The following is a 17,224-nucleotide window of genomic DNA, read 5'->3' as shown; positions in this document are numbered from 1 at the left end:
GCGAGATGAATATCAATAAGATCATCATGTGGTATTATTTATTCATAAGATTGTTCGTGTAGGATTTAAGCTAGATTCTTGCTTATATAGCAAGTGACATATATCAGTTTCTTGGCGATTTTTGGATGGCATTCTATTTAAAAAAAATTTTAAAAACAAAAAAATAAAATTAAGAGGATATAAGCAAATATATCTATAAGATATTTTTAAAATATTCAAAAGATTTGTATCTATAACAACATGCAATATATATTTGCAGAATATTCAAAATTCATTTCATCGGGAAGAGAGTCTCGAATAAAATAAATTTACTCGAAATTTATATTCTTATGTAAAATCATCTCTTTTTTGTACTAGAAATACTCTGTATAATTATTGTATATTTTTGCTTGAATAATTAAATATTAATTTTGGCAACTACAATCTTTTTCAATAATTGCAAAAATAAATTAATTTAACAATTTTTTAATTATTTAAGAGTTAAATTATCGCTATATATTTATGAATTTGGACTTACCAAATATGTACATGAAATAGGCGCTGAATATTTGCAACAGTAGAACGTATATGGGACTTTTCACATTTGCCGGTATGGCTATCTTATTATCATCGATATCAACGATGTCAGCGATATCTGTTGTTCTGCCAGTGACATCATACATCGATCTTACAACGATCGTGTGATTTCCAAAAGCGTCGCCGAACATAGTGAATAAATGACCGACAGTTTCACCTTTAATGTATAGTATTAATATTGTGCTGGTAAAGAATGCTATAATTTTCCAAACCGACATAAACATGTAGGTAAAGTATCTTGTCAATTGCATTTCTTGTTTTACTTTTCCTAGAGATCGAACGAATCCTAATAAACAGAAAGAATAAATGAATAAGTAAGTAAAAATTATCATGTTTTTTTCAGAAAATTATTCTATTTTCAGATTTTCATTGATAATTTATTTTTTTTATACGATGAATAATAAAAATAATATAATTAATCATTATATGAATTAATTTCGTATAATATATAAATATAATTTAAATTTCGATAATTTAAATTACTATTTATTATAATCAACTAATTTATATAATCAAAGTTTGAATTAAGTGAAATTTTTAAATTGAAAAAATTTTATATTAAGCATAAAAAGAAGAAAAGAGAAGTTTAAGAAGAAAAACTTGAGGAAAAGTTTTAAAGAACCTACTTTTATAACAATTTATTTTTCGATTAGCAATTAACCTCGATATCGCCAAAAATATTTTTACTAATATTTTATTAATTAATAGTTTTATAATTTTTCTTTTGGAAATTCTTCTTCCATTTAATATATTCTTCTTTTATTTTATTTCACGATTTTTTTAATGATCTGGCATCGATTTCGTGATACTTACCAATCGAACTCTGCATCGAAACATAATTTTCCCACCAACCGCATGAAACTAGGAATAAAGATGGTGGTATTAGCCACAAAGAGAATCGTGAACTGTCCAACAATGGCCAAAGAACGAAACTTGTCCCTTGAGCGACAAGTGCGGCAATATCGATCAGCACCAGAACAAATCGTGATTCGTCTTTCTTTTTATTCCGAGAAAGTAGCCCTTGAATAAGAGAAAAAAAAATTTATTGTCTTAGTGGATTATCTTTAATATCGATGACTTGAATCGTGTAATCATTTTATTTGAAAAATATTTGAAATGTTGAAGATTTCAAAAAACTTTCTTTAAAAATATATTGCCAAATTTAAAGTAAAGTTAAAGTTATTAAATTTTTAAAAATAATCATTTTTTTTAATATACTTCGTAATACATATAATACACACAAATATATATATATATATATTTTATTATTGATTTAATAATTGGAATTATTTTTTTTTAATATATCTATTATTTATTTTGTTTTTCATGAATTAATTCTAATATTTCTAAATATAATATAAATATAAATATAAATCTATATTTTTTAATTAAATTGAGTAAATATTATTTTATTTTGCCCATTTAAATGCTTATAAAATTATATAATTATAAAATAATATACGTTAAAATTTTTCATACAGCTAATAATCGACAGGATGGAAACCATTCACTTTTGATACTAGAACAGAACATTACGCTGTAATAGAGTGAGGTCAACGCAATGCACTTTCAAAATGCCATATTCGATTGGTTATGATATCCTCCGACTCATACTACTTTAATCATAATGTATTTTCTAATAATAAATTTTTCTTTAGACTTAAATTATAATATCCTCGATATACAAACAATTTTCAGAAATTATTAATTTAAACTTTAAAATATAATAGTTTAGTTTTAAGAGATTCAATTACAGAAACTTTCGATTCCAAATACATAATTCATTCATTCCTCTTACATTCTATAGATAATTGGATCTACTTCTACCAATTATGTAAGAAAAATCTTGTTCTAACAGTTGCAAATTATAAAAGAAATTCATTGAAAATTGCATAATTTAAATTAAGTACAAATTATTCATTTATATTTTTAGAATAGAATAATTCGATTGAATTATAAAAAAAAATTATATAAATAATATTTTTACTAGCAAATTTTAATATAATATGTACATACTCGAAAGAGACAATTTGAATATTTTAGTAATTATCATTGATATGTATAGAATTATATAAATGATTGTTATAATAAAAAGAGAGAATTATAATTTTTATAATATAAGAGTGATAAAAAAAAGATTGTACCAATTACGTACCAAATTCCATTCTACCAGTTTCAAGGTATTCGAAAAATTCGATTTGAAAATCGAGTCTATGTTTCAAATTAGGAATAAACTACATACTTTTCCAATTCCAGCAATTTTTTAAAAAGTAAAAAATGTTTTAAACATTCTTAAGAGACAGATATTTTAAAATCTACAAATCTATATAACAAGAATTTCAAACAATTTATTTTAAGATTTTTATTAGAAAAGATTAGAAAATTCCATAAAATAAATAAAACTATTGAAATTATTAGATATTAATTTTATTTAATATAATATAGAATTAATATTATTGTAATATCTCTTATTCATTGAATAATATTCAATATCTACAATAATGAAGAACTTTTTTTAATATCGAACAAAATGTCTGTTTCTGTAATTAAAAAATTTTCATTTTTATATTTTAAAACTTTTATCTTCAGTAATTATCTATCCTCTTATCTATCCTCATCTGAACTTATAACGTAAAAACTTCTTTTAAAAAAAATTTCAAATTCTGGTTCAAACTATTTCTTAATAAACTTAAATTATTCTCCTCCCTTTCTCCCCCATTTCTCTTTCTATTTAATCTATAAAAACTGAATCACAGAAACATTAATCCAAATGCCACCTACGTCTCTCCTATCCTTTGCGCTTCATAATCAAATCGACCTCGTTCTAACAATTACGCAACAAACATCCTGCTCTACCAGTTTCGAGCAGAATTTCATATAAAATTGATCGTTATAAAAGTGAAATGTGCAATCGCTTACCTAGCAGACCAGGTACGAAGCACACGCAGTTCGTCAGCATCGCACCTTTAACCACGTCCAAATCAGGAAGCACCGCCATGAACATCAAAGCCAGACCGATCACGTGGAATGTCTCCATAACGAAGACGACAAGGAAATGGGATGCAGGCGGTTTCTTCCATGATTTGAAGATGCATATTCTAATGCTACGAATTAACGTGCCGAATTCAGGCACCGCGAAAGCGATTATGATGCACCAGATCCACGCTATCCTCTCTTGTTCTGGTAACGTCACTTCAAAATACTTGTCCCGGCCTATGAATCAGAAAAATATATTGGAATATTATTAGAATATAATGTATTCGCATTAATATTCAAGTATCAATAGTTACACAAGAGATTATTGCTCTTGCATGAATATTATATTTATATACCGAGATTGTGCAACAGTTATTTTTAAAAATTAATAAAAAATTATTTAGATAATTAAAAATTAAAAAAAATAACGAATAAATTGTATATAGTACATTATGATACATTATTATAAATTAATGTAATTGTTGAAATGTATTTTCTAGTGAATAAGATACTATTTATAATTTGTCTCCTGTAAAAGTATCATATTTTCTGGGAAAAATCTGTATATCACACGTATAAATTTGAGAATATAAAATGTTCTTAAAAGTTGAAAAGAAAAGTATTTCTTTGTTATTATTTTTTGTAAAGAAAGAAAATATTTTTGTAAAATAAAATTTATAATTATAGTTATAATTATTAAAGATATAAATTTTATTTATTTAATTAGTTTTTTATATAATAAATTAAACAATGAGAAAAATGAACATTGCAAAAGTATTAGAAACAAATTAAATTTGACGTTTATATTTAATATAGCGATAAAATTAATTAAATGCAATATTGGAATATTATTTGAAAATTCTTACGATTATAAGAAAATTATAGGTATTAAAATAAATTTTATGTTTCTATTAAGTCTACAACGAATTTAATATATTACAAAAACAATCATTTCAATGTTATTATAAGCAAATAATTATATAAAGTATAATCTCTATAATATCGTAATGTCATTAACACGAGTCAGTATAGATATGATATAACTATAATGTAGATATAATAAACTCTATTTATCAAAATTCCTCTGAATAATATTTTATATAATTGAAATTAATAAAATGAAAGTTTGTATTGATCCTTCCTATTATTTATTCGTTAATTGAACGTTAATTAAAATTTCGTCCTAATAAAAAATAAACTTTAGATAAATGGAATTTTATTTTATTAATAGCATTTAGAGATATTATGTAAAAATTATACACTAATCTAATATATTTAAAAATTAAGATCTTGAGTAAAAGATCTTTATTTTATTAAAATTTATTAACACGATAGAATACCGAAATAATTATTCAAAGTTTAATTATTTAAATGATCAATTATCCGAACATAAGACAATCTATTTAAATTTATTTAAATTAGGATATCTAACTAATGTTTATATTCTGGAACATGTATCATGGAATTTAAAAATAATTAATTCATTTTTTGTAATACTTTTTTCATATAATAAACGTATTTATCAATTATTTCACAAGATTTTGCAAGAATTTAAAAAATTTTTTTTAATTACTTTCATTATCTACAATTCAACTATTTCCTAGAAGCCATTCGCTCCGCTTCAACCTGGTTTCACGTACTTTCTCTCCTTTGCGTGCACCAGTGGTATACACAACGAAAAAGTTCCGTCGTAACTATAATGCGAGCACGATCCACTTTTTTACGTTACTATATGACAGTTTCCATGAACGTTTAAGCACAGTGTAAATCAATGATGCAGCGTTGTGTTTGTAACGTTTCTATAATGCAATAAAGTTATTTGAAACGTGTCTGACAATGTGCAAATAAATTTTGAATTAATATAATTCTAATTTTTCTTCAAAAATTTTCTCAATATTCTTTTTTCTCTTTTTTATGATGAAACGATAACTTATTAAATTATTTTCCGACAATTTGTCTTTCCAAATATTCATTATTACAATCTAGCTTTTTATTTTATCTATTTCATGACAAAATTATAATTAAAATTAATTATTTTTCTTCAAAAATTTTTTTAATATTCTCTATCTCTTTATATACGAAAATTTACTATGCTTAAATGATTCATTATTAAATGATTCTAATTTTTTATAATTTGTTTTTTTCAAATTGTCACAATCTCTTTAGTTTATTGGATTTAACGTTCAATCATTATCTTCCATAAGATTATAATATAAATAAAATTGTTTTAGAATATATAGATATAAAAAAATATATAGTGGAAATTTATAAATGTATCTGTATGACATTGTATGTATGAAATTGAAAATTTCAAATATTGAATAGTATTAAAATAACATATATTAAGTAATAATATTTTAAAAATAAATAGATGTTGATATTAAAATTTTTCACATTAAATTTATGTTTTGTTAATTTTAAAATTATTCCTATTTAAATATCGCAAATTTTTTTTTCGCTGAGATAAAACTGAGAAATTGTGACACGTGTACGTAAATTCAAGAATTTTATTATGATAAAATTCTTTTTTTTCCTTTCTTCATTCAGATTTATATTCGCCATTTTCTCAACTTCGTAACGCAATGCAAAACTTTGAAAATAAATTTAAAGTGAAGATAAAAATTCATGGATCAACAAGTACAAACGCTTAAATCTTTTTTTTTTCTTCTCCCTTCTCGTGTTCATCATTTCTCCAATTTTTCCAACTTTAGAAAATAGATTAAAACAAGACACAAGATATAAGTAATACTCGAGGCTATCTAAGGCGCCAATAATCGTCTTAGAATTAATTAAAGATCTCGTGATAACGGTGGTATGCACGAAAGTTTAATCACTTACCAATATCCCTGTTGCAGTGAACGATCGTTCGATTGGCTCTCAACTGTGATGTCATAAATAGAATAGTTCCTTTGGCAACTACACCGCTTCCTAGTACTATCACGAAAACTAATAGGTACACGATCACCTTCGTTATCTGTACCGTCACTTCCAGGCATCTTTGATTAGCCATTGAACCGGAATCGATCTTCGGCGGTGGATTCCGGAAGACGTCCCATGCTTTTGTTTCCACAACTGTTCTTTGACTGGAAATATTGGAAAATAAAGAAACGCGATTTAATTAAGAATCAATAGCTATTTTATCATTATTTTAGAAGACTTTTTTTGAAGACTTTTCTTTTCTATGCAAAAATAATGGTGAATATATTCGATACTTATTATTACTTATTAAAAAATATATGTATGGTTTCTTTGTTTCTTGTGCAATAAAACAATATGAACGTATATTGTTAATTTTATAATATTATATATACTATGTGAAAGAATAAAAAATTACACATAAGTTAAGAAAAATTGAAAATATTTGGTGATAATTTGTGTAATAATAATTCTTTTTGAACGATTAATAAAATAATTAAATTCTATTGAAATGAAAAATGTATAATTTCATTGTCAATGTAGTTCAATGTATAATATCATTTCATGTCAAGCATAAAAATAAAAATATATTATAAGATTAAAATATAAATATTTTAAAATTTAAACATTAAATAAATAAAGGTATATAAATTAATAAAAAAAAGTTTAATTCTTGGAAAGCAAGCAAAATCAACAATTAAATGTCGTCTATCATCCTTAAATTCCTTTAAACAATATTTACGATTTTTCTTGGAATGCATTCGCTTTCTTTCTTATCTTTATCGATATATTTTACATAGTATATGTATATATACCTGTCGCCATAGTCCTGAGTCAATGGAGTACTCTCACCGTCTGAAAAATCGTCACCATCTGGCATTGTTCCATTGCCTGGCATCATTCCATTTTGTTGTTGAGTTTTTGACATTCTATAAAAAAAAAAAAAAAAATATCAATTTTTTTAAGAAATGGAAAAATAGAAATTTTATTATCTTATAAAATTATTATTTTTTTAAAAATTGAAAGAAAGGAGATTATATACTATCGATCGAACAATACTAAATAATTTTTAAAATATCTAATAATTTTAATTTTTTAGAATCCTACATTTCTTATTAATTATAATTTATAAGAATTTTGAATGTTACAATATGGAAATTTAATATCATAGATCGAGAATGTGAAACCAGGTTTCGATGAAAGTAGCGTGTGCTTTTTTATTCGCCAATGACCTTCGTTTTATGGCTTAAGTAATTGGATCCTATTAACTTTAAATATCACGTTATAAAACGTTATAAGTCAAATTTAACGTAGAGTTTAACGAAAGTATTAAATAAATTCGTTAAAATTAATTAAAAGATCATTTACATTTTTTTTTTATTTTATCTTTTCTATTTTTAATCTAAAACAACGAGACAATCATACAATATTGTTTAATTCATCATTAATTGTTTGTAGGAATAATAATTTATAATTATTTGCCTGGTTTTGAATTTGAAGTTCTAAGCTAACGTAACTTTGGTATTTTAAACGTTCTTGTTCATATGAATAATTCCACGTGAAATGTAAAGTTAGGCTGTTTTGAATAATAACAAGAATTACAAATTATAAAATATATTTCAAAAATTAGTTTCTAGAGAGATTATGTCACTGGTGTATTAATTGCCGTTTTAGAATAAATATTGACCAGTTATTTCGAACACCTGTAAAAACTTTTATGCCTCGCATTTTTTTATTAAATATTTAAAATCTAAAGATAAGAGATATATTGAATATATATTCTTCAATCAAAGAAAGAAATTAATAGCCTTATTTTCTTCATGAGTTATCATTTTTCGTTATTATTTTGAATAATCAATGAAATTCGAATTTTATATTGTTTCTGAATTTTTTATTTTGTGCAGAAATTATTTAAATATTTTTATTGCTTATGATATGAAATTGTGAACAATTTATTTAAATTTTTAAATAAATTAAATGTTTCGTACACAATGATATTTGCATGATATTTATTTGTTACAGAATAACACATTAAATCATTTCAATTGTATCAAAATTTTTAAGTAAATTTACAAAAGAGATATGTCATAAAGTATTTAACTCTTCAACAAATTTTATAAAATATTTATCTTTTGTATTATTCAAGTACGAAAATATTTTCTCATTTAAAACGGATGGATAAATATCATTGTAAAATATCAATTTTGTATTATATACTTTTTTTACTAGATTATTATTATAATTATGTTTATTATTAAAAATCATTATGTGAAAAAATATTTTTTAATCATAAACATTATCTATATATCTTAATATTTAATAAGAAAAAATTATCATAAGATTTGATAATTCAAGTGAAGATTTCTTGTGCGGTCTTCTTATTCTCATTTCTTTTAAATATCTTCTCTTATCATTTACAATCATCTTTAAAATTAAAAATAAGAGAATGTCGAAGAAAAGTTTTTCGTTTCCTGAAATCGTGTCAAACGGAACAAAAATAGTTATTTTAATAGATAAAAATTCTTTTTCCACGTTTTTTTTCCGCTGCAAAAAAAAACGGCAAATCTCTCTCGTTATCTGACATAAACGAGAAACAATAAAGAAAGTGCGCATGTAGAACACCGCGTATTAAAGAAGAAAGTTGGCCGATAAAAAGAAATCTTATAGCTGCAAATGCTACGTAACGATCGAGAAAAAGAAGAAATAGAAATTCTTGGTGAAACGAACATAATCGATATTTTGTATTGGAACTTTAAATATCGAATATTATCGAAATAAACATGGATGATGAAGTGAATGTTTTGTAACGGATCAGTTGGCAACCGACTTTCTATATTTCTCGCCACGTTTTAAATTGTAAACTCGGCTAAAACCGCATTTTCGCGGATGAAAATCGGTTTATATTGGATTATATTTACATATGCACTTACTTTCTATGAAGAGGCTTTCTATTTAAGCTTATTATCAGATTGTAAATATTTATGCACTTTTGGGAAATTTAAACGATATATGCAGAAATTAATACGATATCCATTATAGTATATTTCATTAATTTTACGATAACATGAAGTTTTAATTCATATTAAAGAGAGATAATTAAGTTAATTAAATAAAAATTTGATAATTAAACTTTGATAATAAAATTATTGGTAATTTTATAATTTTCGTTATAATATTTATATATAAATTTTTGAATATTGAATTGTGAATCTTGATGAAATTTTTGGAGAAAGTAATTTTCGAAAAAATATTTAAATTTAGAATTTATCCTAATTTATTCTCAAAATACAAATAATCCACAAAATTGAAGATGAAATTTTCCTCGATGTTTTGTAAATTACTCGAGAAAAGTTGTTGAACGAAACGAAAATTGTATATTTTTAATAAAAAATTGAATATTGAAAATAAATTTAAAAAAATATCATTTCTCTTCTTTTTTTAAAATCCTATTTTAACTAAAAAAAATATTATTTTAGTTCCATATTTAATCACATGTATAAAAATATTAATTTGCATAGATATCCACAATCTATTAATTAATGATTCATCGAAAGCGGAATAAAAAATTAGTTGATTTTACAAATATTCGCCTTATTATCTCTACAGAATCATTCATATGTATCTGATTTATTGCAAAATCATTAGTTATTAAGTAATTATGCACATCATTAAAAGAACAAGATATCAAATCTTTCAAGAAATGAGTGATATTATTTCAATGGAATTTATTAAGAGATGTATAAGAAAATTTCAGTTTCGATCTTTGTGACTTTACAACATATTTTTCTACATATATCACAAAATACCATTTAAATAAAAATAACGAACTAAAATAAAAAACTAAAATAAAATAAAAATTTTTTTAATATTACGAAAAATTTAATTTTTATTTTTTTAAATTTTTTATTATATTTAAAATTTTAATAAAAAAATTAAGTTACGATGATAACCTGATATAGATAGAAAATAAATATGTAACACAAATAATGTATCCATAAATATTTAAATAAAAATATAACGCTTCAATGGGTTCAATGCAATATGAAACTTAATAAAAATTTATATTCATATTCAGCTTGAAACAATATCCAATATCCAATATTATATTCTGCTAAGATTGCAATTAATAATATCCTATATTTGTTATCGTAAATATATAAATCGTGTTATTTAATTTTGAATTAATTAATTTCATTATTGCATGCAGTAAAAATATGGAATACATACTAAAATTAAATAATTTAATCTAACTGTGGTCACTTATGATTTATAACGAATTATAACGAATCGAATTAATTTAATATTAATATTTCAGAGTAAATTTTTGTATTTACTTACGATATAACGTAAAATCAATTATCAGAATGAATTCTTTCTTTGCACTTAGTACTTCATAATTCATAAATCGCGATCTATAACGTAATATAATTACATTATCATATTCTATAAAGATATCACGATAGTTTTCTCGTTACTTAATTTAAAAAGAAAACTAAGCCATGATAATAAAATCACGTTAACTTTTTTAATTCCTCGTGTGAGACGAAAGAGTTAAACTTAATCAAATATTACTGAATCAACTTTGCATAATTCAATCATCAGTTATTTCATTATAATAAAACCATGAAAAAATTAATTTTTCAAATTTTCCTTAAATCTTAGATGAAAGAAAAAAAGATTATTCAAATATTACAATCAAATAACTCAAAAAAAAAAAAAAGAATTAAAAACATTATGATCTATCTCACTAACCAAACACAATCATACTCGATTCATCGAATCATAGTAAGAAAGTAACCTCTTCTCTGCATCCTTATTCTCGTCATCTTCGAATCGTCTTACATATGTTATCAAAACGTTTTCCCAGGCAGAACGTTTCAAAAATCATCGTGTCACACTTCGTTTAACAAGTGTATCCTACTCGAGATCTATAATTATCAGTCTGTAGTGATTGATCTGAGTCTGCCAGAAGGGATAATCGCCGCTATTAAGAGGCGAAATAGGGCAGAATGGAGGAAAGAAGCGATGAAGGAACAGGAGAGGAGACCGTGGCTCCTCTCGTTCGTTTCGATCTCGACACGGACAACGAGAAGGCGGAGGCGCACCTTTGTTCGTGGAGGTCTGGGCTTTCTGGTTCCTGGACACTGAAAGTGAAAGGGAACGAACCGTGAAAGATAACGTAGCAAGGACGTCCACTGCAACTCGCCGTGTCGGTTGCTGCCCTCGAGGCACGTCACGGATTCGTTCGTTCCTCGGTTCCACCCCCTCAACACCTCTCACGCCACTCTGTCCTCTGTTCACCACGTTCTTTTCTACCTCACCCTGCTTTGTCCCGCACTCCTTTTCTACGATCCTTCCACGTCCAAGTTTCTTGATCGAGAATTCTTTCGATTTAGGATTCCGCTAAAATAGATTTTTTTTTTTTAAGATCTCAAGCTCGTTTAAAAGACCTTTGATTCTTTGATCTTTTCATTTTCGAAGTAAGTAATTGAACATCGATTGTTTTTCTCAAATTTTTTTCCCCCCTTTTTCTTTGTTTCCGTTAACTTTCATTAGATCTTATTCTGGCACGAGTGGAAGGTCATTCGTGAGGCTTCCTCCAGTGCTCGCTACGATGTGGTACTTTGAATATTTCGTGAAGAATTAAAGATTTTTAGTTGTAGTGAATTAATAAAATTGATTTATATAAAGTTGAAGCTCGTGAAATATTGAACATACGAAAGTAATGAAATATCTGATATATTAGATTTTTATTATTTTTAATATTGTCTAAATGTGAATTTTAACTTTATCATCTGGATTTTAAGAATTCTCTTTGAAATTAAGAGATCAAAATTTTAATGATACTTTCTTTAAATTTTTATTTATACTATTTTATACTTTTGCCCTTTCCTTGTTTCTTCTTTTATGCTAATCTTTAGTAACTAGTAAAGTTAAATTTTTACGAGCAATCTGTTAGATTTTAAATTTACAGGTATGTGTATATAGATTATATAGATTACATATTTATATATTTTTTTAATAAGAAAGTTTATTATTAATCTACGTTTTAATTTGTTATTTATCCTTCAACAGAAACAATAGACAATTACTGACATAAATTCTTTTTTGCTAATGAAAATCTTCTTAAATTTCTTAATTAGTTAACACTAGAACAATAAATTATATTTATTGCCAACCAAATAATCGTATAACAGCATAATATATAAATATTAAGGACTGGTTACGTTTACTTCTTTTATTCCTGTGACGAATCACCTCTAATTTATTATTCGACTAATGATCTGTTGTGTAATCGATAATCGTCCAACCTTTTTATCTTGCTCCATAATTTTAACTCGTTGTGAATTAATCTTCATCACGAATGAAACAAGAAATAAATCAACATTTTTTCAACATTACAAAGTTTCGTTTTGGACAGTTTAAAGATAAAGTAAATGCAAGTAACAAAATCTTTAATTTAGGAAGAGTTTAAATAAAATTAAATTTTAAATTTTATAAAGTACATTATTATAGAAACTCATTAAAAGTTTTTGGAAATTTGCGAGAAAATAAATTATAATATTAACGAAACGAAAATATAAAGAAAAAGGAATATAATATACTTCTTTAACAATAGAAATTAAATTAAATTTGATTTATTAAACTTATTAAAAAACAAAAATGAAATCACTATAAACACTAACACATTGAATGAATAGATAATCTAAATGTTAATTATTGACAATGAATCGATTTATTCTCTATGAAAATTTTTTAATTTCATTTTTAAATATCGCTTTATTATAACAGAAACAATGAATTGTAGCAAATGTGTATACTTATTGATAAACCTGATATTTATATAAAATTCTAGCGAATGTATACATTAAAATGTTGATACATTTTTTTATAACCAACAAATGCAATTATGTTATAGTTCTATTAATTTCATAAAAAATTAATACCCAATTTGTATATCCTAATAAAATTGTAATATATATTATTACATATATACACTGACATATTATTAAAAGCAATTAAATCAAATCAATCACTGACAACAATAATAAATATAAATTTAAAATTATTATAGAAATACATTAACATAAGAAAATGTACAAAAATATCACAAAAAATTTTGACATTGATCAATAAAACAAATAAACTTTTGAAAAACAACGATCTTACGAATCAATAAAATTGTTTAGAAAAATATTGAACGATAAAAATATAAGATTTTCGAAGCTATCCAATGGAAGTTATAATAAAACGGAAACGTTTCTTCGATATTAAGATTCGTTTTTTAAAATTATTAAAATAATTAATGTCTCCAAGGGAAACATAAAAAAAAGAAAGTATACAAGAAAGTATACACGCAGAGCTTATCAACCTTCTCTACGCTCTATTCCTCTTGTATTTTATTCCGATCATAAGTTTAAGCTTGTATCCATAAACATCAAGTGAGCATGAACGTTGGTACACCGGCGAGATTGTGCATGATTATGGCGCGTGTCTCTACTCCCTAGACTACCACTTTTCGTCGTCTTAAGGCCGTTGTCCTATGAGTCATTGTCCACCATGGAATTGTTCGCCTTCCTATCTTTTAACCCAGTGATTTCCAACCTTTCTTGAATTTTGAATCCTCTTTTCTAATACTCAAACAATTTTTCTAATACTCAAACGACTTTCTCTTCTTATATAAGATAAGAAAAATTAAGAAAAGAATAATTAACAAAAGTATAATTTTTTTTAGATATTTTTGATAATTCGACAGAAGAATGTTTTTAATAAAAGAAAGACAGTTAATGAATTTTTAATGAATTATTGTATGATATATTTAAAATTGTTATAGCTGCTCGATTTTCTTTTTTCTTTCCACTATTTCCTTTCTTTCTTTCCTTTCGTACATTTATGCATATACAAATATTTAACAATATTATTGTTATGTAAAAGATTTTCAAAATCGGAAGATTTTTATAATGCGTTTCCCTTATAATAACTGTAAGCATGTATTGGTATTGCTTATTGATTAATTCAACACTAGATTAGAGGCATTATCTTTGAATTAACCTTTCATGGTTATCTGGGTCACTTGTGTTCTCTGATGCAATGGATGCACGATGCTATCGTGTCCAATCAATTAATCAATCGATAATACACATTCATAACAGATTAAAAGTGCCATCTGGCGATAATAGAAGTTACTAACACTAGATTAGATTAACGGATGTACGATTCAAAATGTGTTCATGTTTCTTTTTTTTTTTTTCTATATTATCTATTTTTTAAATAAATGTTAATTGTTTGTAGTTTTCAATTCTCATTTCCGGATCGCTTTAAAGAACTTTTTTATTTTTACTGATAAACTTTTTAAACGTTTAAAATTAAAATCTAAAATTTTTTCGGATTTAAAAACAGTAAAAACAACAGTCATGGATATAAATAACTTAACTTGTTCCCACAAAAACTGTAATATACTAGTTCATGAAAGGTTAACTAATAAAAGAATAACAATATAATTTTATCAAGATATTAAAAGTCATTATAATAAATTTGTAATGACAAGTAATTATATTAAATTATAAATAATATCATTTATATTAAAGTAAACAAATGTTAACAGATTACTAGTCAAAAATTACGATTTCTTTCTGATGTTTTTGATTCAAATTGAGAACCACTGTTTTTACCCCTTGTCATGGTCCAGCCAACTTCGCTGTTGGTTTCTTTCGCGACCACTTGTCTCTGTATTTAACGAGGAATTCAATTCATGCGTGTATATGTTTTTCATCGCGTAGGCTTTCCATTTCTCGATTGCCTACCTTAAATGCTATTCGGTCACAATGTGTTCTTTTTTGACTGTGTATGTGTAAGTTGAATAAAGAGGATTAACATAAAAAAAAATGAGTTATGATAGAAATAAATGGAAAGGAAATATTGAATATAACGTTACCAAAAGAAAATTAATCTTAAGGAAGTGATTTTGATGAATTTAGTGACGAAAGTGATGTGTTTGTAATTTTAGTTAAAGTATACCTTAGTTAAAATATGATATTTAATAATTTAAGAAATCTGAAATTTCATCTCAGGACAAATAAATTAGACTGCTTTTCTACAAAGTTCACAAAATAAATTTTCCAATTGTGTTCAAGAGATAGTATGAAGCTTTAAGTATGGCAATATATCTTTAAAAATGAAAAATAATGTTTCAATTGAAAATGAAGATAGGATAATAGACAATGTGTGGGAATTGTAAAATAAAATACTATGAAATATTAAAAGATCGGTTAATAGCTTATTTTTAAGATTTAACGATTCACTAAAGAGATAATTAATCTTAATGGTTTCATTAGCATTATGTGAACTTGTCATAATTGAATTGTAGATAAATAATGTTCTATTATTTCAAAGAATGTGAAAGAAATGTGATTTAATATCTCACATTGTATTTGTTCATAAAACGTGATATTTGAAAAATTCAAAAAATATTTATATACTTATATTTTTATTTTTTTGTTTATTTTGTAGTTTTTCAAGAATAGGCTAAATATATTATATATATATATATAATGAATATATATATGTATATATGTATACATATGTATAAATCACTAAAATATTCTGTCCCCATAATCTGACTTGGATCTTTCTTTTTCTTGAACTTTTAATTTTATTTTTATATGTTTAAAAAACATATATTATTTTATGTAAAAAAAGAAGATGATAAACTTGTATATTTTCTTAGCATCCACAATATATACAATGAAAAAATGATAGATTTTTTATAAAGTGTGAAATAAAATTTAAAAATTATTATTTTAATTTTTGTTTAATAATATTTCCAACACTTCTCCTTCTATACAATTTTAATCAAATAAAAACAGTAAATTTATTATATCTTAATATTTTTTCAAATCGAACACTTTGATTGAAATAATTAAACTATAAATTCAAAATTTCATTATAAATGTGCTTTAAAAAATTTAATTGAAAAATTATCAAAATAATATAATATAAAAATAAATAGAATGATTAAATATTAAAATTAATGCCTTGAAGAATCGAAAGAATCCGTGATTCTCTTTATGCAAAAAAATGCAAAATCGAATGTACTTTCTATCAATCAGATACCGTGTCTAAAATATGGAATAATCATTTTCAACGTTTTCTCCAAAAACTTTCTTATCTAACTGTTTCCACTTACTGTTTAACTCTTTCAACGTCCCAATTTCAACTTCTGTTTAATCCCAACTTTGATTCTTTCACTTTTCTACTTGAATTTTTTCTTCGTTTTTATTATTTCTTTATTTCTTTTCTTTCACGATTGAGATGTAAATACTATCGATTGAAAAACGTTCTTTCACCGACCGATGTTACGTATCTTCGATTGGTTATCTTGCATGCTATCACGAGTCTTTCGATTACATTCGACAGAAGAAGAAAATAACGGTAATGCTTCCTTGTAGCTGTGACACCGATTGACAGTAATTTAAATGTCGTGCTACACCCACAAATCGAATCGAGTACAATGTACACACGTGTCTGGATATACACGCTTAGAATGTTTCACATATGTACTCTCCTGCTTCTGTGAAAGTTACAGAAAAACTTCGATATTAAATGGATTAAAAATTCTATCTCTTTCAAGCTGGTTTTTTTTTCTATAATTAATTTTTATCCTTTTTTTTTTTTATTCATTTACTAAATTGAATGTTTACACAGATCAAATTTGTAATTTATATCAATCAATCTAAGTGTAGTATAATTAAATAGA

General features: G+C 24.7%; 1 protein-coding gene across 6 annotated transcripts in view; it reads right to left on the bottom strand.

Annotated features, from left to right (window-relative positions):
* kkv (hyaluronan synthase-like protein kkv) overlaps positions 1–17,224 on the bottom strand; it is a 44,637-nt gene that overhangs the window by 18,717 nt on the left and 8,696 nt on the right. For 5 of the 6 annotated variants that reach the window (XM_086912558.1, XM_086912554.1, XM_031919580.2 and 2 more), the window contains exons 2-6: positions 7,284–7,397; positions 6,391–6,635; positions 3,496–3,789; positions 1,390–1,596; positions 518–862 (exon numbers count right to left, since the gene is read on the bottom strand). In XM_086912558.1, coding sequence (XP_086768684.1) covers positions 518–862; positions 1,390–1,596; positions 3,496–3,789; positions 6,391–6,635; positions 7,284–7,396 — 1,204 coding nt within the window. In that variant the 5' untranslated portion in view covers position 7,397. Of the gene's footprint in view, positions 1–517; positions 863–1,389; positions 1,597–3,495; positions 3,790–6,390; positions 6,636–7,283; positions 7,398–11,220; positions 11,872–17,224 lie in introns of all 6 variants that reach the window. The other variant, XM_086912556.1, reaches the window with a different exon arrangement.

Source organism: Apis florea, unplaced genomic scaffold (genome assembly GCF_048593485.1).
Source record: "Apis florea isolate Af1SG1 unplaced genomic scaffold, ASM4859348v1 contig_3391_pilon, whole genome shotgun sequence".
In the NCBI taxonomy this organism is placed as follows: Eukaryota; Metazoa; Arthropoda; class Insecta; order Hymenoptera; family Apidae; genus Apis; species Apis florea.
This window is presented reverse-complemented; position numbering and strand designations above follow the sequence as displayed.